At 45.0% G+C, this 23,662-nt stretch overlaps 1 protein-coding gene across 1 annotated transcript in view; it reads right to left on the bottom strand.

The window, feature by feature from the left end:
- KIZ (kizuna centrosomal protein) overlaps window positions 1-23,662 on the bottom strand; it is a 74,949-nt gene that overhangs the window by 11,182 nt on the left and 40,105 nt on the right. The window contains exons 7-10 of the mRNA XM_058679425.1: window positions 21,061-21,145; window positions 12,147-12,312; window positions 10,753-10,818; window positions 744-848 (exon numbers count right to left, since the gene is read on the bottom strand). Coding sequence (XP_058535408.1) covers window positions 744-848; window positions 10,753-10,818; window positions 12,147-12,312; window positions 21,061-21,145 — 422 coding nt within the window. The remainder of the gene's footprint in view (window positions 1-743; window positions 849-10,752; window positions 10,819-12,146; window positions 12,313-21,060; window positions 21,146-23,662) is intronic.

Consider the following 23,662-nt stretch of genomic DNA (forward strand, 5'->3'; position numbering starts at 1 on the left):
GGAGGACTGGTTCAAGTCCTGGCTGTTTTGCCTTGCATCCAGCTCTTGGTTAATGTGCCTGGAAAAGCAGCAGAAGATAATCCAGTGCTCGGACCCTGCTACCCATGTGGGTGATCCAGATGGATTCCAGGTTACCAGCTTCGGCCTGGTCCAACCGGGCTCAGACTCAGCTGTTGTGTCCAACTGGACAGTGAATCAGAAGATGGAAGGCATCTCTCTATTGCTCTGTCTCTCCCTCTGTCACTGCTGTCTTCCAAATTAAAAAAAGAAATCTTTAAGGAAAATGTATGATAAAAGGAAAAGCATTGAAAATAATTAATATAAAATAATCAAGTCTAAGAAAACAAATAGAATTATTACAAAAACAAAATCCTAGGTGGCAGGAACTCAGCTTTCCAGGAAGATACATCAAAAATACTTGAAAGACCCCAGACTTTGGGGAGGGGTCAGCCCAGCTCCGTATTACCCTTCTGATGATGCAGAAGCCAAGAGACATGGGGAGGAGAAGGAACTGAGAGCATCTCTGCAGTCCTAAGTGACAGGTGACTATCATGATACATCTAGAAGAATCCCAGGGCTGGGACTGGCACAGAGGTTGGAGGGGAGTGAGGTGCGAGGGCATATGGTTCTTCCGCATGCTAAGGACAAGGATGTACCAGCTGTCCAGGACCTGGTCGCAGCTTGTTACAAAGCCCTTGGCTGGAAACGGCAGGGCCACGGCCTGGCCCAGGACACTGACGCACCTGACGGCTGTGACACAGAGGCAGCTGCCCTTGGCAATCTGCCTTCAGTCTGCTTCCTGCTATCTTGGAGGGCAGACATCTTCAGCAATTGGTAGACTCTTGTTTCTATGGAAAAGAAAAAAAAAAAAGTCAGACACCCTGACTTTGCCATTGTCCAGAGAGAAGCATCTTCATTCCTCCCATGAGGTGAACTCTTAAAATGCATGCAAGTTAATTTTCTGACATCACATTTTTGAAATTCTGAAAGCAAACAAAACACAGTGGTTAATGCAGTTTTCCAGATGCAAACGCAGCAGCTGAGTCTACCTGAGGTAGTCAATCTGTCGTTCTTTTGAGGGGTCTGTGGGTCTCCTCATAACAAAACGATTGCTTTTCCCTGCAGCCCACATGAAGGGCACTTGGGAGTAGTTCGGTCCTGCTTCTCAGGCTCTTGTTGCGGCTCTGGGAATGAAGCGGCAGCAGGGTGGACTTCGAGTCCACTACCGGAAGCAGAGGGAGGATGTGTGCAGGCAACACAGCCAGGCATCAAGCGCCATCACCCCGGCCTGGCTCAGGCTCCCAGGCTGCTTCACTTTCTATCCTATGACTTGCAACTTCAGGGAAATACACTCTTCCCATTTGTGACAGAGCTCACCAAGTAGTGACAATGATAGATAAAGCAAAATTTCTAAAGAATATCATTTTCCTTTGGAATGTTCTGGTAACAGATGCATGTATAAGCTTTCATTTCTAAATTTCAGTCAAGCACCTTTTACATAGTCAAGTGTGTAAAGATTTAATTTGCAAAGTACCAAATACTACAACTGAAAGCGTCAAACAAGGCGAAGGAGTCAGTTCTGGGTAGCAGTAGCTCCAAGCGTTAAATCTATTTGTGGCTACTAATTCCAGATGGACCACACTATGAGCTAAATACATCTTCACCGACTTTGTTACATTTCTTGCCCAAGCCCAGTCATTTAGCCACCTGCAAAGTGCTGAGGGATCACTGAGGCTGCCTTAGTCTTTCTGATATATGTTTTATGTCTAGAAAAGAGAAACAGCTAGAGAAAGAAAATGAAAAGCTGCCCAATAAAGGGAGGTAGGAGAGAGATGATGTGGAGGAGAGGAGAAAGCCTCAACTTGATATCTTTTATTCTCTTTTACATGCAAATGTACACCTGCTAAAATACTTCTAAATCTAAAAAAGAAAATATCTGATGAGCAAGTGTTTTTAACAACCTATTACAAGAGCCAGATAAACGAGTGGCTCAGCAGCCTCGAAGGGGTGTCTTCTGGGCAAACACTCTTCCATTGCTTCTGCAGAAATCCTTAAAGGACGCTGGGGGGATGGGGAGGGGAGAGCTGAGCCCAGAAGAGGAATCACAAAGGCAGATACAAACAATACTACCCCTACAGCTAGGAAAAAATGACCTTGGACTGGCGAAGAATGGGGCACCTTTGAGTGCGGAGGGATAATTACTATTCCTGTATGAACTGTGCAGAAATTCTAAAAAGTAAATCTGAAAATATATTTTCTGTACACAGAACTTCCCAACATGGTTAGTTTTCTTTTGCATGGTACTAGATGTACTGCGGATGCTGCAAGACCCGGTTTCTGAAAGAAAATGGGATAAAAACAAGATATATTTCTTGAAATTATTCAAAACATGAACATTATCATTGAAAATCCAGAAATCATTTTTCTAGTGACCCGATCATTTGCAAGTGAGAAAGTATTAGGATAGCAGTGTTTGTACAAGTCTAAAGACAGAAAGCTCATCTGGATGTAGGAACTGTCGTAAAAGGTCACAAGAGCACACAGGTGTGCATCCAAATCACTTCAGCCTTTCTTCAAGAAATGCCACTCCCTCAACGGACCCGGGGCTGCACTGTCTTGTACAGGTTTCGCTGAGCTCTGAGCCAGAGAGCTGAGGCAGAGCGGGCGCTCTCAATTCACGCCCCTTGCCTGGGGCTGCTTCGATAGACACTGCTCCAGTCTTCACCTCAATAGGGCAACTCAACAATTGGACCTGAAAACAAACCTCAGGCTTGCCCCTAACCTTGAACACTCCAAACTGAAACCAAAACAGTCTGGCTGACTTCACCTTCTGTGTAAAATTACAGGCACAGTATTTACCACGTGACCTCATTCCGTTGTGGGAGGTGAATTTTCGACTCTCAACCTCAAGGAATATTTTTAACTTTTCAAACCTTGAGTAGTCTTGATCACAAAGGTGTTCTTATTTTTTCTCTTGGTAAGCTTTCTCTAACGTAACATGGTTTGGCAATTTGTATTCAACAAACCTATGTAAAGGGAGGAGTCAAAAATGATAATATTAACATTTACCATCCTTTACAGTAGAATCTAATGACTCTCTAAGATGAATTAGATGCTAGAAATGTAAATTGCAAAGAAATCCCTTCTTGTACTCTTAGACTGAACAGCACTGTAGCCGAAAGTCAGGTCTATCCCAAACCTAAGAATATGATTTTACTTGGAAATGGGTTTTTGTTTTGTTTTGTCTTGTTTTGTTCCAGTAGGTGTGTTAGTTAAGGATCTCAAGTTGAAATCATTCTGCGTTTCGGTGAAGCCCTACGTTCAACAGCTGGTGCTAAGAGGAGCAAACACAGAGACTCAGAGAAGGAGGAACTAGACGGGGCTAGACTGCAGTTGCCAAGAGGCAGGAGTCAGAGGCTGTCAGAGGCCAAGAGGAGCCCGGCTCCCCAGCCTTGCAGCGAGGCTGAGGAGCCCGGCTCCCCAGCCTTGCAGCGAGGCTGCGCCCGCTGACACCTCAGTTTCTGATCTCTACATCCAGAACCTCTGCTCTGTGTAGCTGGGAGTACTTTATGATAGCAGCCCAACAAGGAAAATAATGTGCTGCGCGGCCCCTACTTTAAGAAGATATCTACAATCTGATGTCTCCTCTTTTCAATTTGATCTTTACTGTGAAACAAAGGTGTTTCACTTGGACAGCCTAGAAAGTCACCTGAATGTACTATCTATAAGATACTTAGGCCTGGGTGCCCCACCCTGTCCAGATTCTCTCCACATTATGAATTCACATGCTTGACTGCAAAAGCGTCCATTCAACAAAGCTCTTGACACAGGTATTCTCTGTGCTTTAATTACTACACTAAGTAACACCAGCACCCTGCACTGTAATGATGAATCCTTGGCCACTGCGAGTTGCAGGCTCCCTGACTGCTCGAACGATTGCTATGTGGAATCTACTGAACGGTCGGGCAGTGGATACACAGTGGTTCCCTTGGTGTTGCACAAGCTGGGACAGGCATACTCTCACTAAAACCTGAGGTAGAAAGGGTATTAAGCCCTGGACTTTGTGGCCCCAAGTTGTCACTCTCATCTTTTCTCGCAGGACAAACGCAGTTACCAGTGTTTTTGCCTTTTCCAAGCTGGTGTAAAACTTAAGCAATAATGTTTTGGAAAACACTGTCCAGCACTCCAAATGGCACCCTTAAAATGTACACTGACCTCTTGGAAAGATTCTAAAAGGCCGTCTTAGCATGACTTTGAATGTTTCAGCTTGGCAAAGACTATCAGTCAGGAATAGCACAGTCAGGCAACCACTTTCAATACAGCTTGACCAAGAGAATTGGTGTCAAAAGAATGAGAGGCTGAATGGACATTCTTAGAAGCTTAATCCTCTTGAGATAAAAGCCGAGGGCCCTTTTCACATGGAGCTTAAGGAGATGGGTTTTGCCAGGATGGGCACGTGGGTGGGAAAAGTACTGGTGGAGTGAATGGCTGAGACAGTATTCTGGCCCGAATCAACAAGCATTTAAGGAAACTGTAATATTACCAATTTTATTCACTCATTGCATATTAAGTGCCCATTGTGTGCCAGGTACTATGCTGGGTGCTGGACTTTTATGACATTCAGTATAAACGTGTCATTTGCTAAAACTCATTTAATACTGAAAAGCAGGTTTGGTGTAAATGCCAATTGACTTGCACTGTGGGGATGAGTGTCCAAGGGGGACTCTGAGAGTCTGAGGAAGCATCACTCTCCTCCTGACCCGTGGGTTTCAGGGAAGCACCCCTTGGAAGGCCCTGCCAGCTGTGCAGGCCCTCAGAGGCCTGGCTGCACTCAGGCCTGCCCCACTCAGGAATCTGCAAGTTCCCGTGCCACCCGTCTGCTAGCTTTGCCCAAGAGAAGATATAACTACAACCCTTTCATCTTGCTCTCAACACCTCTTTGCAGAGTTGACTTTCTCCTGTGATATAAACTGAAGCTCAACTGAGCGCATCTTGATACAGCTGCCTCCTGGAGAGAAGCAGCAGAGTGCAGCAACACAAGGAGTCTGGAGCTCAAATTCTAAAGTTTGGGTTCAATTCTGGATCCATCACCTGGTTACATGGCTTCCTGGGTTGGACACACACTTTCTGAGCTTGTGCTCCACTGAGGCAGGGCACGTTACCGATATTTACTCTGTAAGGCTACTGTGGAGATTTGAAGCTTACTGGGAGGTTGGGACTAATCTCTTGCTGTCCCACACAAATGACATATGATCTATATACATAAAACCTACACAATTCATTTTTGATTTCTACCTGGCTTCTTTAGTGAGAACGATTTGAATATTAAATTGGGCAGATTGCATAAACAACCCATCACACGGGCTGTGGGATAGTTATCGTGGTTGGAATGGGTGTACATGCACAGGGTTTCTACGTAAATCTCGGCACAGAAAACTCACTTTCTATAGTGACTGTCACAGCAAATACCCTGAGGAAGGCTTTAGGGATGGGTCTTTTGCCAGGAAGATCTATGCATTGGGGTGATAAACAAATAAGAAAGAGAAATAAAGGCTAAAGCTCGTTCACACACTAGATCACATCAGTCCAAAATGAGAATTAAAATCTAGCCTTAGAAGGAATAGCAGAGGTCTCAGAAATAAGAATTTCTTTGACGCCACCCCTCTAAGACAGCCATAGTTCCCAAATGCTCAGACATCTAGCACAGAATCTCATCCTGGAAAGCACTTAGCATGGTTTGGCTAAAATAAATATCTAGAAAATTCTTTTGAAACTCAGCTGCATCCTGTTTTAGATGTTTTGCCTTGCATATGGCAGTCCCTCAAATATTTATAAATAAGAGGGGCTGGCAATATGACCTAATTGGTTAAAAAACTGCCCGCGATGCCAGCATTTCACATGGGTGCTGATTTGAGTCCCAGCTGTTCTACTTCCAACCCAACTTCCTGATAGTGTACTTGGGAAAGCAGTGGAGCATGCTCCAAGTCTCTGGGCCCCTGCACCCACACGGGCTACTTCGCTGAAGCTCCTGACTGCTGGATTTGGGCCCCGCCATCGTGGCCAGCTGGGGGGTAAACCAGAAGATGGAAGATCTCTCTCTTTCTGTCTCTGTCACTCTGTTTTTTAAATAAATAAATCCTTGAAAAAATAGCTATTGTGTCATTCACAGGTCACCCCCAGGGCCCTCAGCATTCTGAAAACAGTGGAACTTCAGAGTTTTCAATGTGTTGTGCCTACCTTGGATTTAATCCCAAGCTCTTTCTCTCTCTCTTTTGAAATGGCTGCAAAGCAAACAGACCTGCAGAAAGGCCCCACACCAAAGGAGGGCACTTGTGGGCAACAGCAGCTTTGACAAGAGCTTTCAATCACAGCACTTGTGCATAGTTACACTACAGCAACCTGAAGCCTTCTTAAATAGCAAACTCATCGAGAAGCGGGGCAGGGTTGCAAAAAGATGTAATCAGAAAACACTGAATTTTAACTTTATTGTACTGAAAGCTGGTGACCCATTCAACTTTTGAAAAAATCTAATTCCCAAAGCATGTCCACAGACTGTTTACTACTGTCTCTTGGTTATTACTAGTACTGATTCCATTTTCAAAATGTAATAGATTACACAGGCAAGGTTTGGCATCAAAATATACCTTTGTTCAATGGACAGAACACATGTGGGCAACATTACCAACTGTGAGACAGGACTTTCATCCGTGCCTGGAGACCATGTGCCCTGTGGTGGATACACACAAGGGTAAGACCAAGGCCATGACAGTACTCACAGGGAGGGACATCAGGTCTTGACCAGTAAGAATCTCTGGAACAACTTTTTTAGCATTCTTTCTCTAAGGGTTTTCTCATAACATAAATTAGAAATTGCGAAAGTATCATGAAACTCCCTTCAAGATTCCTTCTGGATAACATAAGCACCCTTCTGAATTCAGAGCATCAGCTGTGTTCTCAAGTGGAAACTTCTAGCAGAAGCTAATTGAGCAGAACTGTTAGGAAGTGCTGTCTTGGAGAAATCGCAGCAGTACCCCACTTGGGCAAGTCTTGGACCCCTGTGGCTACTCCAACTCCGGAAAACAAATGGAAGGTACCTAGATGCCCTTTGGGGGATTGTCTCAGGATTATTTTTTGTTTTTATTTATGAAGCCAGGAGATTCTCCTGGACCTCCCATGTGGGTGCAGGGTCCCAAGGCATTGGGGCCATCTTCTAAAGTTTTCCCAGGCCACAAGCAGGGAGCTAGATGGGACAAGGAGGAGCCAGGACACAAACTGATGCCCACTTGGGATCCTGGCACTTGTAAAGCAAGGATTTAGCCACTGAGACACTCTGTGCTGGGCTGGAATTACTTTTCTATAATAATGCGTCCCCATGTGCCCCATGTCTTTTCCTCCCTGAGTCTGCTCTGCGAGGCTCCTTTAAACCAGATGTTACTGCTCTGGCAATGCTAGGGAATGTGAGGGCCAACAGAGAAGGTTAACACTTGTATTGTTCACAATATGATTTTTACACATCACGAACACTACGTATGAGTGTTTAGTATCTGGTAGGCACTTGCACACATGTGATCTCACTTAAATGTGAAGACTACCCTGTCAGGGAGTATGTCTGCTTTCCCAATATAGTTGCTCAGTGGGGAGGAGCAACAGCAGGGAGCAGAACGCATCGACACTGTTGGATGAAGCCAACTGCTGGAGCTCCTCAACTCCTCACGGGACAGATTCAGAAATATCCCTGGTCTTTGGAATATTCTAGGAGGAAGTATCCAATACAAACACAACTAGTGTACAACTAGTGTACATACACCAAGGGGGATCTACAACAGAGAGACTTTATCTTAAATCATACTTGCTTTATCCTATAAAAAATCAAATTTCCAAATAATTCTATCAAAGATACAACAATTTAATATAAAGGTTATAGTTAAGAACTTAGCAGCAGCAACAGACGCAGCAACAGTATTAAGCAGAGTGTAGGTACCCAAGACTATTAAACGTGAACTTCAACGGAGAGTGCATGGCTGGGGGACAGCGAAGGATACGGGCACGGTACAAGGCCAGAATCGTAATGCTTGGTCGGACAAAGTCCGTGACTTTGCAAAGTTTCTTTTTCTATCTCCCATATTATTATTATTTTTACATGTTTGATGCTTTGGTTAAAACAGGCACAAAACATTCATTTCTTAAACTGCCAACTCTACACTTGGATGGCAGGTTGCTGAAAGGACAATTTCTTTTCAAATTTTCATGGCAAACAGTGCTCACTACTTCTAGGTATGGCACCCACCTTTTTTGCATACAGCAAAGGAAGCTTTGAAAGCTTGGTATTTAATGATATCTTCTTTTTCTTAAGATTTATTTATTATTTTTATTGGAAAGGCAGATATACAGAGAGGAGGAGAGACAGAGAGGAAGATCTTCCGTCCGATGATTCACTCCCCAAGTGAGCCGCAAAGGCCGGTGCGCGCCGATCCGAAGCTGGGAACCAGGAACCTCTTCTGGGTCTCCCACGCGGGTGCAGGGTCCCAAAGCTTTGGGCCGCCCTCAACTGCTTTCCCAGGCCACAAGCGGGGAGCTGGATGGGAAGTGGAGCTGCTGGGATTAGAACTGACGCCCATATAGGATCCCGGGGCTTTCAAGGCGATGACTTTAGCCGCTAGGCCATGCCGCCGGGCCCAGTGATATCTTCTCTTATAAACAAAGTCCATGATTGGCTTTGGAGAGACTTAGCTACTCACAGAAAGGAATGACAAGGAAGATCAGACAAAGACAAGACTGGGAGAGAATGGGCAACCAGGACACTTTCTGGGTTCTACTCAACAAGCTTTTATATTCTGATGGAAATAAATTTGGGAGCCACCAGGTACTTCTACATTCAAAAGTCAATGAAAGGGGAAAGTATTCAAATGATTCTCTAGTTATCCACAATTTGGTATCTTCAAAAATTATCAAGAAAGAACCTATGAAGTTTTTCCTCAAAATGAAAAATAAAAACTCAATACACTTATTGCTGGGAAAATGTTTAAGAGAACAGAAAACATTTGTAATGTGGAGTGAAATGTTTACCCCTTACATAAGTCATCAACCGCTGACTGTTCTTTACCAATCATAAAGACACAGATAACGTACACCTCCCACTGGGGCTTGGGCAATGCCTAATACATACATAACTGCTTTACTATAAACCAGAGTTCATCACAAGAAACATGAGTTTACAGAATTAGCCCTCATGCCAACGACTGAATTGCCTTTAAAGCATGCCATTCTTCTCTGCTTGTCAACAGGAACCAAACCACCACAGCTGCAGGTGCATGCCTCTGGGACCTCCGGGCAATGGCGTGTTTACTGGTATAAATATTTAAAGTCAGACCTTTGAATTTATAATGAAGTAGTATAGCGCTTTACAAAATAAGGTATTAGCAAATTCAGATGTACAACAAATAGAATGCTGTTTGGAATACTAATTGCTGCTGTTGATATTCTACAACGAAACAAGGTAATGGTATAATTTAGATTCCATCTAAGCCAGCCTAGCATATATGTGAAAATCTCAATCAGTCTTGATGAAACCTGAGGTTTTTAAACTGCTGCATCGCACAGGCTTGGTGACTGAGGCACGAGCAAGCTTCTGCCTGGCCCTGCCTGCCCCCACCAGTGATCTTACTTTTTTTTAAGATTTATTTATTTTTATTGCAAAGTTAGATATACAGAGAGGAGGAGAGACAGAGCGGAAGATCTTCCATCCGATGATTCACTCCCCAAGTGACTGCAACAGCCAGAGCTGAGCCAATTGAAGCCAGGAGCCTCTTCCAGGTCTCCCACATGGGTGCAGGATCCTAAAGCTTTGGGCCGTCCTTGACTGCTTTCCCAGGCCACAAGTAGGGAGCTGGATGGGAAGCAGGGCTGCCAGGATTAGAACTGGCACCCATATGGGATCCAGGTGCTTTGAAAGCGAGGACTTTAGGCACTAGGCTACCATGCCGGGCCCCAGCAATCTTACTTTAATGATACATATTCGACTAATAGAGGAGAGAAGAGTCTGATCAGAAGCATCTGCGGCTGTTCCTGGGGAGCTCTATATCAATGCAGGTGCAGAAAGGCTGGGTGGCGGAAGATGCTTGCAGGTGTACATGGATGCCATGCCATCAGGAGTTCAACAGGTCTAGTCATCGGGTTATAGTGAGCTCCTGTGACTCATCTCCTGCTTGCAGGTGGCAGCTGAATAGGCTTACTTAATAGGGTCCACACGCCACCAGCCTGCACCTGCATCCCACAGTGGAGTACTTGGGTCCCATTACTGGCCTGCCTGCAGCTTCTGCAGAGTGCTGTGATGCTTCAAGTACCTGGGCTCCTGCCCCCACTGAGGAGGCCTGGCTGCAGTTTCTGGGTAGTGACCCAGCAGGCGGGAGCTCCCTTTCTCCGCCCCTGTCTCTCTGCTTCTCAAATAAATGATTTTTTTAAAAAAATGACTGGGGTTGGCACTGTGGCATACAGGATTAAGCTGCCACCTGTACTGCCAGCATCCCACATGGGTGCTGGTTTGAATACCAACTGCTTCACGACAGGCACAATTTGGAAGCAGCTCCTGGTTTCCCCCTTCGGCCTAGCTCAGCTCTGGCCACTGTGGCCATTTGAGGAGTGAATCAGGATCAAAGACCTCTTTCCCATTCTCTGTAACTCTGCCTCTCAAATAAGTAAGATCAATCTTTTGTGTTGTTGCTTTTTGAAACGCTCAGGCACTGGGACACGTACCTGTGATTGGGACTGCCGCGGCCATGCTGTCTTCCTTTCTTTCATCTCCACAGTCACTTGAAACTTCTAAAAATCAAACAGCAAGAAAGCATATTTCAAAATTATGGAATTGATCTGTGGGTTTTTAGCTGCTATTCTTACTTTTACTCTTCAGCTTCTTGGTTTGCTTTTTTGTTTTATTTTGTTTTGCTAGTTTCTTTCTTATCTGAAAGTCGGCTATTCCTAAAAGGAAGCCAGTTCTAAGACTTATGTTACCTCCACCCCTGCGCCGAAGACCCCGGGTTGCCAGTCACATTCTGGGCTGTCCCTTCCTTCCCACTCTGCCCAGGGCACCAGAACACTCCCTGCTGCCCCTGCAGCCCGTGTGTCTGCCAGGGTGGCCCAGCCGCTGACCCTTCCTCCCGCAAGGTAACTGTCCGCTGTAATTCCTAATGACTCAGGCAAGGCAGGGAGGCAGCAGGGACGTATGCTGTAACCTCCCCAGGAGGAAGTAACCAAGAGATTCCTGGGGGGTGGTAAATGACGATTATGACTCTGTAGGTTTCTCCTTGCCTGAAACCAGAAGATGCCCCCTCAAGCCTGGGGGCAGCCTACCCAGCAGGCTCCAGGACCTTTGGACACCGTGACCGTTCTCTCTGTTGACCCACTGTGACTCCGTACAAGGATTTCTCCACGCATGTAGTTTTGTTTGTTACTGTTTTAAGGGGTACATGCTGTGATCTGCATTGTGACTTGGTGATAATAAAATTTAGACTATTTGAAAAAATAACGTCTCTCTGGGTTGCTTTCAAGCAGAAACACTGATGTCTGTCAGCTGCGAGTGGGACTTGAACGAGTCTCCCAGCTTGGACACTGAGTTTGACATCTGAATCCTTCCTGAGCAACTCCTGGTTTCCTGGAAATACCACCGGGCTGGTTTCCAGGCGTGTCCCACCAGTAATGCTGACACAGACACAGCTTCTGAATGCCAAAAACTGACTATTCATTTTTTTTAGGAATAAATTCATTGCTTTCTCTTTAGACATGGATAAGGTTCTATTACCGTAAAAAAGCATGTTTAAAATATGAGTGACAGCAAAACTCCACAATCATTATGAAATCCTTTTACTGGGGTCTCCTTTCCCTTTGTGCAGCTGAATTTCCTACTTTATTAACACTTATTTTACTAGAGGTTCAGCACCACTACAGACCTGAAGCCAGGTTTCCCCTTGCCAGACTGAATGAGCACACACACAGGCATCTACCGGAAGGTGGGAAAACACACAGCCCACTCTGCATGTTACAGACAGAGGTGGTCTCTAGTCGGCAGCATTTTATGGGTACACGTCGTGCCAGAGGAGGTGGCACTGATGCTGAGGGCCACTTGGCTGTGGACAGGCCCTTTAACAAGTCACCTTGTTCCCTTGTGTGAACACCAGGCAGCTCCAGAGGGCGTTTTGCTTCCTTTCTTCCAGGATCGTCATTCAGAATTGGTGGCAAGCTGCAGGATGAGTCAGTGCTGTGAATAGAGGACCCATCGGCACACTCTTCCATAAAAGCTTCTCTCAAGAATGCTGTTGCCTACAGTGTTTCAAAGGAAGCACAAAGAAATAAAAACAAACTACAGCCGCATTTCCCTTGGCCTTCAAGACCCAGCCTTCAAATATAATGTTAGGTTAAGCTTGCCTTGGGATTTAATTTGCTTCCTGACATTTAACTGAAATTAAAATGTCATCAAGATGAAATAACATCTGGTTATTTTCCAGCACAGTTTAATTCTTTACAACAATTTACAGTCTCAATAATACATTGGTGAGGACCGACTCTCCCGTGATGCAGCAGCGTTCTTCACCTTGGGAAGTGTGTTTGGGAGATGTGGCTCCCTCGGATACTGCGGGCTGCGCTATCCCCACTCAGACATAATAAAAGTCAGAGCCCATGGCCTCTTGTGAAGGAAAGATTTAGATTCTCACTGTGTGAAACCCGTATTCCAGGCGGGTAAGATAGAGTTGGTCTGGACTGAGACAGAGATCTGGGGAAACGTGACCTCACAGTACCCTCATTTTCCTAGAAAAGACCTCTGTATTAGCCACAAACAGGAAGACTGCAGAAAAACTGTGGCTCAGGAGAATTCACCTAACAAAAAGATAACTGGCCTTATTCTAAAGTCTGGGATTCAGCCAAGGATGCACTTTGGAAGCTGAGGGCCACACTCGTAGAAAAAGGAGTCAGTTAACAGGACATGGGGTAGCACACAGCCATCTTCCTCCAGGTCAGCACTTCTTCCCTGACGAATAAAGACATGTGAGTAAAGACAAGCTCTGGTAGAGAACTACTGGTTATTCCTTCTGGTTTTCCCTTTGTTTCTTACTTCCTAATGAGAAGCTGCGGTCTACCCAGGCAACTGGAGAGGTGGTCTTGGTGGTGGTGGAGGTGATCTTCCACTGCTCTCTGACAAACAGGCAAAGCCACCCTTTGGAAAACAGACACAAGAGATGACGCACTAGAATGAGGTACAGAGTTGGACAAAGCCCCACAGGTTGTCTTTAGCACAAGTAGCAAAGTGGTAAGGATGCGACCATTTAGTTAACAATGGGAAGAGAATAACCCTTCCTCAAAGCAGGTTAAGAATCCAGCCTTGTGTGCTTGGCATTTAAGATACTTCCAGGCCACTGCTTTTGGGCCTGACTTCCATGAAAGTCTTCTGCCCTCACTGGGATGGGCTGGCCTCCCAGACCCAAAGTCTACGCCGCAAGCTGGCACCACTGACTGAGAAATCTAAGGAATTCTAGCCTCTCTCACCAAAGGGCTTGGCATCAAGTCAGTCTTGGACATTCCCGTGGTCCAGTTCTTACAGCCAGGGCTTCTCCTTACTTTGAAACTAGTCCCTGGACCTGATGACAGTTGTAGGAACTCTCTGAGGGATGACCTGCTCAGTGTCTTCCTTTCTGTAGTCTGGGATTGAGGCACAGGGTCCTGCCCTTGAAGCCCATGCCAAGGTTAGTCCCCCTTATCAGCTGCTGTCCAGCCCTCATTCCAGTTGCCCACAAAGACCACTACACTGCCCTGCACGTGCTTTCAGAATCCACCGAGGAAGAGAGGAGAAATGCAGATATCACATCCTTGAACTTGAACTGCCATCTCTGAGCTGGCAGTGTGCTTGCTCTGATAAGGAATGATTTGGGTGTCTCCACTCTTCCTGATCTAGCCTATGTTCAATAATATGAAGAGCATTTTAAAATATGAACAGAAAGAAGTGACTGCAATTCTATAGCTTTAAAGCTATACTTTTCCTTTTCTTAGACTGACAATATCCACACAGTGAAAGCTTCATAATTTCTTGATATGACCTCCCAGCAGCCACTGTCTTATCACGTGTTTTTAAGAACAAAGTAGTTGATGTTACGGCACAGCAAGCTGGGTGAATGACTGTGATGCCAGCATCTCATGTGAGCACCAGCTCAAGTCCTGCCTGCTCTACTTGCAATCCAGCTCCCTGCTAAGGGGCCTAGGAAAGCAGCAGAAGATGGCTCAAATATTCGAGCCACACACCTAAAAGAGTCTGGATAGAGTTCTTGACTCCTGGTGTCAGGCTGCCCCAGCCCAAGATGTCAGTGTGGGTGAGTGAACCAATATTCTCTCTCTCTTTTCTCTTCCCTACCTTCTGTCTCTGCAACTCTTCCTTTGAAACAAACCAGTTAAAAAAAATGATATGGGAGACCAGAACTGTGATATAGCCACTTATGCCTTTGGCTGCAGTGTTGGCATCCCATATGGGCACTGCTTCTCTTGCAATCCAGCTCCCCCCCTCTTTTTTAGATTTACTTATTTTTATTGGAAAGGCAGATATACAGAGAGGAGGAGAGACAGAGAGGAAGATCTTCCTTCGATGATTCACTCCCCAAGCGGCCACAATGGTTGGAGCTGAGCCAATCGAAGCCAGGAGCCAGGAGCTCTTCTGGGTCTCCCACGAGGGTGCAGGGTCCCAAAGCTTTGGGCCGTCCTCGACTGCTTTCCCAGGCCACAAGCAGCGAGCTGGATGGGAAGCAGGTCCAGGTGACCATACGGGATCCCGGCGCGTGCAAGGTGAGGACTTTAACCACTGTGCCATCGCACTGGGCCCAATCCAGCTCCCTTCTAATGGGTCTAGGAAAGCAGCAGATGGCCCAAGTGCTTGGACCCTGCTCTCACATGGGAGACCCAGAAGTTGTTCCTGGCTCCTAGCTTTGGACTGACCTACTCTGGCCAATGCAGCCAGTAGATGGAAGATCTATATGTCTTCTCTCTCTGTAAATCTGCCTCTCAGATAAAAATATCTTAAAAAAAAAAAAAAAGGAATGAGTTAGTCAAAGGATTACTGAAGCTTTTCACTGCAGCATTCGCATACATTAGACAGATTCACAGCTTTCAGTCCTTGGGGCCAGGCAAGTATCATGGTGCACCATGTTAAACCTCTATCTGCAGTGTCAGAATCTCATATGGATGCTGGTTGCAGTCCTGACTGCTCTATTTCCAATCCAGCTCTCTGCTAACGTGCTGGAGAAAACAGCGTAAGATGACCCAAGGGCATGGACCCTGCATTCACATGGGAAACCTAGATGAAGCCCCTGGCTCCTGGCTTCAGTTTGGCCCAGCCCCAGCCATCTGGAGTGGCCCTGTTGGATGGAAGATTCTATTTCCCTCTCTCAGTGGAACTGGGCCTTTCAAATAAATCTTTAAAAACAGTAATAACCTAAGTTTGTAACCAGCAGGGACAGAATGGAAGGACTAGTCATTGGTTTTCTAATCAAAAACAACTTTCAGAAAGTCAGAAAAGTCCTTCACGCCACATTCTTAAAGAATGTTCTGAAGGAGCCTGCAGTCAAAGGCTGAGGACACTGGCCCACACCTGCAGAGGAACAGCACACGGAGAAGCGTTCCCAAGCTGATTTGGCTATTGTCTCATGGCACTCTGCCAACTGGAGTTAGTTTTCTGAAACATGCCACTGGAAAATGCTTTTGCCATGGGCTTTCTGTCAGGGCTCACAGATGGCCTGGGATCGTCTTACCTTCACTGCTATGAACAAATCCTTTCCTCGGACTGTAGTATGTGGAGCCCAGGAGGGGAACCTGGAGACTGTACCAATCCAGCCACTGAAGCCAGGTCCATACCAGTAAGCCAAGCCTGCACCTTTCCACCTTCTCGGGACACACACAAGGTGCACACTGCATGCAACATGACTGATGTTGTTCCTTCCACAGTTCAGATTTTACAGCAGATCAAACATTCTAGGAATTCTACTTAGTAGTATTCCTAGAATTACTGGTTCAATTCTAGTGCAATTTTAAATATGCATTTGGCTGTCAAGAACCTCAACGGTCATCTAAGCTCCGAATGTACATCCAGAGACTTAGCAATTGTGATATTAAATGCAAAATGGATGAAGATATTAGCAGAAAAGATATTGTGTCCAAAACACAAGCACTAAAGATGGAAGCCAAAGATCAAACTGCTAAAAATATTGCAACAAAATGTACAAATTTATATAAAAAGAGTTCTTACAAGTCAGTAATAAAAATATTACTAATTTAATAGAAGAATGAACAAAGAACATGGATAAGCAATTATCAAAAGAGAAATACAAATGGCCAACAGACAGATAAGGCAAAACGTTGGACCCCTATTATAACACAAGGGTCAAATGATCAAGAAATAACTGAATGTCATTTTCACATCTCAAACTGATGTCTCCTAGAAGCTGACAGTATTGACTTTTACAGAGCACATCCATTACTGGCCACATGAATGCCCCTACCAGGGGTGAGCTAGAATGCAGGTGTACAGTCAAGCTCAAGGATGACCACACCTTCTGACCTACTAATCCCACACCCAGGAAGTCATGCTCAGGAAATAACAATGGTTATTCACAAAACTGGGTGTTCTTTGAGGTTTTATTTTTATTTTGGGGGCTTTTTTGTATATTTGTTTTTGGTTAGAGAAAAAATTAGAAAAAACCTGAATGATCCACCTGTTTCGTTAGAGACAGCAGTTGGGAACCTGGGGAGGCTTACAGGATGATGTAGAACAAACAATGTACAAGTTCATCAACACATTAAACGTTCAAAATCACACATCATAATGTAAATGAGGCTTATTACAGATGGCAGAATCATAGGCAATTTTCTTAATGTTTCCAATGTTATTTTTCCTATGTGTTTAAAAAAACACAGCAGCCTATTTCTTGGATGGGTGGTGAACGTGAAGGCGTTTGATAAGATTACATTTCATTCTGTAAACAGAAAAGCAGGGAACTCACTACCAAGAAGGTAGCCAGGAGCTGACCTTTCTTCACACACAGATTAATCTGACTTCCCCAGAAGCCTTCCTTCAGCACACATGAAGTAGTTAAGAGACATCCAAGCACTTAAGAGACATCCAAGCATCAGCACTTAAGTTAGGCCTAAGTTAAAGGAGAAGAAGGGAGTTTCTTTGTGTGGTCATGAAAAGCAAGGGAAACTATCCAAACGGGCTCTTGCCAGGCAAGGAGAAGCAGGCCGAGCACCACCGGGAAGAGGCTCCCAGAACGGATCTCGTGTTGCTCTGCTGCGAGACAGGACCCCCACACTGACGAGAGCACGTTCCCAGCTCTGCTGGGGCCCAGTCCTCTCGCGAGGGAAGACATATCACTTGGGAGAAAAGCAATATTACAGCACTCTGAATTTCAATGAGGCACTAATTTCATTTCTCTCCACATGAAGTAATCACATATTTTTTAGAGCTAAAAGTGTACAGCTCCATTATGTAATTGCCTAAGAGGCCGTACAGGTGCTGCAGGGCTCCTCTGGGCTCAAGGGGAACAACCCGAGTTTCTGCAGCTTCGATGCTGTGTTGACTCAAGAGAAGGGATTGACTCCAGCTGACAGCACAGGGACCCACAGGTAAACATCATTACATGGGACTATTTAATTAGCCATTCACCCCAGAGATAAAAGTAAATAGTTCAGAGCTGCAATCGACTCATCACCAAGTATATTCTGGAAGACCTTCAAAATTTATACACCTCTAAGATTTTATCCAAAAAGAGATGTTTAGCCCATAAACGTGCTTTTATTTCAACACAGAGAAACAACTCACTCTTCATTTTGGTATCCATAATAGGATGATGATGGATAAGCCAAATAGTTTTAGAGTCCAAAAAGCATACTGTAGACTGAGTTCACAAGGCTTCTTCCTGCACTCATTTTTGGTTAACATTGCGTTTCTTCAGGAAATCTACTAGAAAAGCTCATCTACTTGCTTCTACTTTTTTTTTTCTTTATATATATATTTTTTATTTTGATAATGTTAACATAGTTGATTAGGCCACAAAGGGTCAAGGGCTACAAGAAAGTGGGTAACACCATTGTTTCCACACTACTTGCTTCCACTTTTAAAAAGGACAGATTTTTGTCACTAACTTATTTTTGATTATTACTTTGGCATTCCTCTTGCCTGCCCCTGCCTGCCCCCATCACCAATGGAGACACTAGAAAAATTCAAAGCGGATTGGTTGTTTGAAACTCTAATAGAAACAATATCTTTATTTCTTTTCTTTTTAAAACAAGATGATGCATTGTGTCACAGTGCATCAAACTGCCGCTTGTGAAAACAGCATCCTATATTACTACTGGTTCAAGTCCCAGCAGTTCCACTTCGCATTTGGCTTCCAGCTAAGGCACCTGGGAAAGTTGTTGAAGCTGTCTCAGTACGTGAGTCCCTTCTACTCCTGTAAGAGACCTGGGTGGATTTTCTGGCTCTTGTCTTACACCTGGGCCACCTCTGGCTGTTGTGGTTATTTGGGATGCTTCGAGAATGAAACACAAGAAACTCCTTGACTTGTAACGATCATTAAACAAAACAAGGGGCTGGTGCAGTGCTTTGCAGGCTAATCTGCTGCAGCGCTGGCATCCCATAAGGGTACTGGTTTAAGCCCTGGCTGCCTCACTTCTGGGAAAGCAGTGGAGGATAGCTCAAGTCCTTGGGACCCTTCACCCACGTGGGAGATCTGGAAGTTCCTGGCTCCTGACTTTGGACTACCTCAGCTTCAGCCATTGTGGCCACTGAACCAGCAGATGCAAGATCTCAGAGTCTCTGTCTCTCCTCTCTGTAAATCTGCCTTTTTATTATTATTAAGAAGAAAAGAAATTTATTTTTATTGGAAAGGCAGATTAGATCTACAGAGAGAAGGAGAGACAAAGAGAAAGATCTTCCATCTGCTGGTTCATCCCCAAATGGCCGCAATGGCTGGAGCTGGACCCATCCAAACCCAGAAGCCAAAAGCTGCTTCTGGGTCTTCTACACGAGTGCAGGGTTCCAAGTCTTTGGACTACCCTCTATTGCCTTCCCAGGCCACAAGCAGGGAGCCGGATGGGAAGTGGAGCAGCTGGGACACAAACTGGCACCCATATGGGATCCTGGCTCATGCAAAATGAAGGTTTAGCCATTGAGCCATTATGCTGGGCCCAGGAAATCTGTCTTTCAAATAAAAATTTAAAAATCTTTAAAACAAAACCAAGAAACCTGAAAACAAAACCAAGAAAACTTAAAAGTCACAGCTGAAAAATCCTGTATTATGTATAAGATTGAGGAAAATTACTTTTCAATTGCTTCCCTTGGGAGTGGGCTCCACCATTAATCAGTCATCTTCAAACCTTCCCTGCATGCTAACCCCCCCCACTCTCCACTCCCCTCACCTTTTTCTGAATCTCAGCAGGGTTTTCGTCTCCTCCAGCTCAGTCCTATTCCAAACAGATGGAACTGGGGCCAGATGCTGTAACCATGGCCTGAGACTATCTGGTGGACGTCAGTTTCCAGCATCCACAGCCCCAAGGAAAGCTGCCCTGCCTGGTGGGCTTGGGTTTCTTGGTTTGTTCTGACTCCTGACAGCCGTTCTTGGCTGCCTCTGTCCTCTCCCACTCTAACCTGGTCAAAAGGCCGTCCACCTGTTTAGGGTTGCTCATGTTCCCTGGACTTCATCACTCTAGCCTCCTTTGTTGTGTCTCCTGATAGTTCGGCTCCCTTTTCTGAGGACCCATATTCTGCTGTTTTCTAATGATATGGCACAACACAATGTCATCGCACAGAAAGAGGGAACCAGGTTTTATTTACCTTTCTCCTTCCATTGAATCTGTGCTGTTACCCAGATACAGCAATGGATCAATAGATATATCTGGATTGATAGAAATTATAGGAATTTATTTCTTTACAATATTTTGACCATCTTTTTTGATAATTCCCTTTTAAAATTTTATTCATTTGAAAGGCAGAACAAGACAGAAAGAATGAAGTCAAAACAAGAGCGACAGCAAGAGAAAGAACCTTCCAGCTGCTGGTTTAATCCCTGTATGCCCACGATAGCCCTGGCAGGGCCAGGTCCAATGCCAGGAACCAGGGACTCAAGCTGCAGCTCCCACAGGGGCAGCAAGAGCCCAAGGACTTGAACCATGTCTGGTTCCTTCCCAAGAGAGCTCACTAGCTGGAAATTGCAATATGGGCCCGGCGGCGTGGCCTAGCGGCTAAAGTCCTCGCCCTGAACGCCCCGGGATCCCATATGGGCGCCGGTTCTAATCCCGGCAGCTCCACTTCCCATCCAGCTCCCTGCTTGTGGCCTGGGAAAGCAGTTGAGGACGGCCCAATGCATTGGGACACTGCACCCGCGTGGGAGACCTGGAAGAGGTTCCTGGTTCCCGGCTTTGGTTCGGCGCGCACCGGCCCGTTGCGGCTCACTTGGGGAGTGAAACATTGGATGGAAGATCTTCCTCTCTGTCTCTCCTCCTCTCTGTATATCCGGCTTTCCAATAATAATAAAATCTTAAAAAAAAAAAAAAAAGAAATTGCAATATGGACAGGCAATCAACCCCTGGCACACCAGTATGGGACGGGGCACATGAAGAGGCAGCTGAGTCTCTTCACCTCACCTGTCTGGGACAGGATCTGTAAAACATGGAGTAGAGCCAAGAAGCCAGAAAGTTTCAGGATGCTCCTAAGTTGCCTGCAAAGTGTTTTGACAGAAATGTTCAATGACGTTATCTCTAGGATCTAAATTAACACTGTGTCAGATGTTCGGACTCCTATCTATATAAAATATTATGCAAAAGTTGTGAGACAGAAAGTCAGAGACGAACCAACCAATCAACCACAAAGCCTCACTACTTTTTGTATCATTATTTTTTCAAATATTTTAATCATCCTTAAGAACTTAACTTTCCTCAAATGAATAACTTATACATCTTGTAACTTATTTTAAAAATCCTAACCCTTGCTGTCCAGTCCACATGCTTGGGAAAACCTGAGCCCGCTTGGCTGCTTACCTCCTGGGGAGAACAGGCTCGTTCTCTCAAGGTAACATCACCCAACTGTGCCTTCAGTAAGCCTGAGTCTGGGGCTTGTTCAGATCTGTAAAACAGAGACACAAGGCAGACATAACGCACAAGTGTAGCATGCGATTATTTATCAGGTAGTTGGCAGAAGACAGCTTATCTAAAATGCCTGGTATCTGACATATTCCAGGCGCAGATAATTTTGAGCCCAAATATTTAACTTTTAAAAATTTAAAGTTATGATTTCACCACTAACTGTGCATTCTCACCTGGCACACAGAATCATCTGGGGAGTTTTATAACACTTAAACGCCGAGGGCTACCCCTCCAAGTCCAGTGAAATGGGTCTGTGGAGTGGCCTGGCCAGTGGGGTCTGTAGCTATGGGTTTGGATTATTGTATAAATGTGCTTAAGAGACAAAGATCATATTTGCATGTCAATTTTTTGGTTATACTCTTAAAGTCTACTCACAGTTAAAAAGAAAGTATGATATCATGATTAGAGCTTAAAAGCCTTCTATTTCTGCCCAAAATTTGATGTAAACTAATTTACACCTTCTCTAATGAAAAATATAATAGGCTTTGTCTATAATTAATTTCTCCTACTTGAAATGACTTCTAATCAGAAAATAAATGCACTGGCATTTCCTAACTACAAGTGGTTCACAAGTAGTAATTTGCCCAAAGGTTTAAACACAAAGTAACAAATACCTTGGATTTTATTCTGAGTAATATAGGCAGACTTAAAGAGGGTTTTACATATTATAATCCAAACAATAAAACTGATCGTTTTTAATTATTTTATTTTTAATAATGTTTATATAGTTTACAGGAATGAATGCTCATGCAGATCTTCAATTAGAATGTGAAGGGTCAGATATGAAAATATCCTGTGTCTGAGGGGTAGGGTCAAACTACATAAGCTCCGGGGATGTGGGACAGTCACTTGATGATGTCTTAGAGTCCTTGATGTAGAGAAAACTATTCCAAGGGTGTTACTCGAGTGGTTTCTAAGAAGTTTGGTTTCATTGCTCCAGAACTGAGAAAGTCTTCTCAGGTCTGCTGGTTGATAAAGTCCACCTTAGTGCATCCACGCACCCAGGAACATGCAGCAAAGGACAGGGATCCAACCTGCTCTGCTTTCCATCCTCTGACAAGGCAATCAACGTCCCCTGCTGGCCTTGATGAGCTGGCTGTCATGTCCCCTGTGTGTATCTGGACCTGGTATCAACTGCACAGGCATTAGCAACTGAGGAGGCCCAGTACCAATAATGTGCATTCCACGGTCAGATCCCATATCTTGTGAATTTCCCTGTGGTTAGGGTTTGAATCCACCAATCTAGTCGGGGAGTCCCCCAAAACACCTTACCTGGGGTGACCTCAGACTTGATGCTTATGTGTACCAGTCAGTGCAGCTTCAGGTTCAGTCTGACACCTGTACCAGCCAATGCACACACTGGTAGATGCAACTGCGTGGTCAGTTCTGCTGCCAGTCTCATCTCTGAAGTAAATCGATGGGTGCTACAGGTTAGTCCAGCCAAGCCTGCCACATGATCTTGTGCCTACAAGAGGGTACGCAGTAGGGCCTGACATGACTTGTGCCAATTTCTGGCACTTGACAGCTGGTGCTGTGGCCCAACCTGGCTGGCCTGCACCCATTCTGGTTTTGTTTTATACCAGTGTATGTGGCAACCTAGCTCAGTTTGGCCCTTCCCGAGACAGGCCTACTCCCAGTCCCAGCTCTCATGCTTACCAGTGGAAGCAGCAGCAAGGGAGTTCCCAAAGTTACCCTATCATGCCCGCTCCCAGTCCTGGGTCTTAGGTGTACCCAGTATGAGACAGATCTAAGTATCAGCATTTACCAGTAGGTGATGCAGCCTGACTTATTCCCCAGCCCCAGCCCAACCTGGCCCACCCACTACCCCAGTTCACCTCATCTCCCTCACCTGCCTGCCAGCACAGGTCTGTGGAAGCCCCCAGAAGTCAATCCTTCCCTGATAAATATGTCCTCAGCCACAACCACTGCAACATGCCCCCAGATTCCCTTTCCTGGGCAATCTATAGCAACCCCCTTACCTGGGGGCCAGGATGGCATGTGCAGGCCTAGCATTCCTTGTCTTCCCCACATATCTTTGAAAAAAGAAAAACAGAATAGGCAGTTCTGCTGGCATATTGGTATAGTTAACACAAATCTGGCATTAAGCAGGCCCAGAGTACCCACTTTTCTCCCAGCGGTATAACACTTGCCTAGGTTCAAGGTGACCCAGGCAGCTGCCTAAAACTTAGGTAACTCAACTTTTAAGCTTGAGTTTAGCAGCACTACTAGATACAATTAGTTGAAGATAGGGGGAAAGGCTGTTTTTATGTTTATGAAAATTTATTTATTTAATTTACTTAACTACTTAGTAGACATTTTTATGTTAAGTATGTTTTTCAGAGGCAATAACAAGGGAAACACTTTGGCAGTTACCACAGATGACACAAATTGTATTTTAACAATTTTTTAACTACTTAAAATAATCACTTGGTCCTAGAGCTGATAATAGTAAACCTTTCATATGAAGGTCTTGGAAGACTTAATCCTTGATATATGT

Source organism: Ochotona princeps, chromosome 22, assembly GCF_030435755.1.
Source record: "Ochotona princeps isolate mOchPri1 chromosome 22, mOchPri1.hap1, whole genome shotgun sequence".
In the NCBI taxonomy this organism is placed as follows: Eukaryota; Metazoa; Chordata; class Mammalia; order Lagomorpha; family Ochotonidae; genus Ochotona; species Ochotona princeps.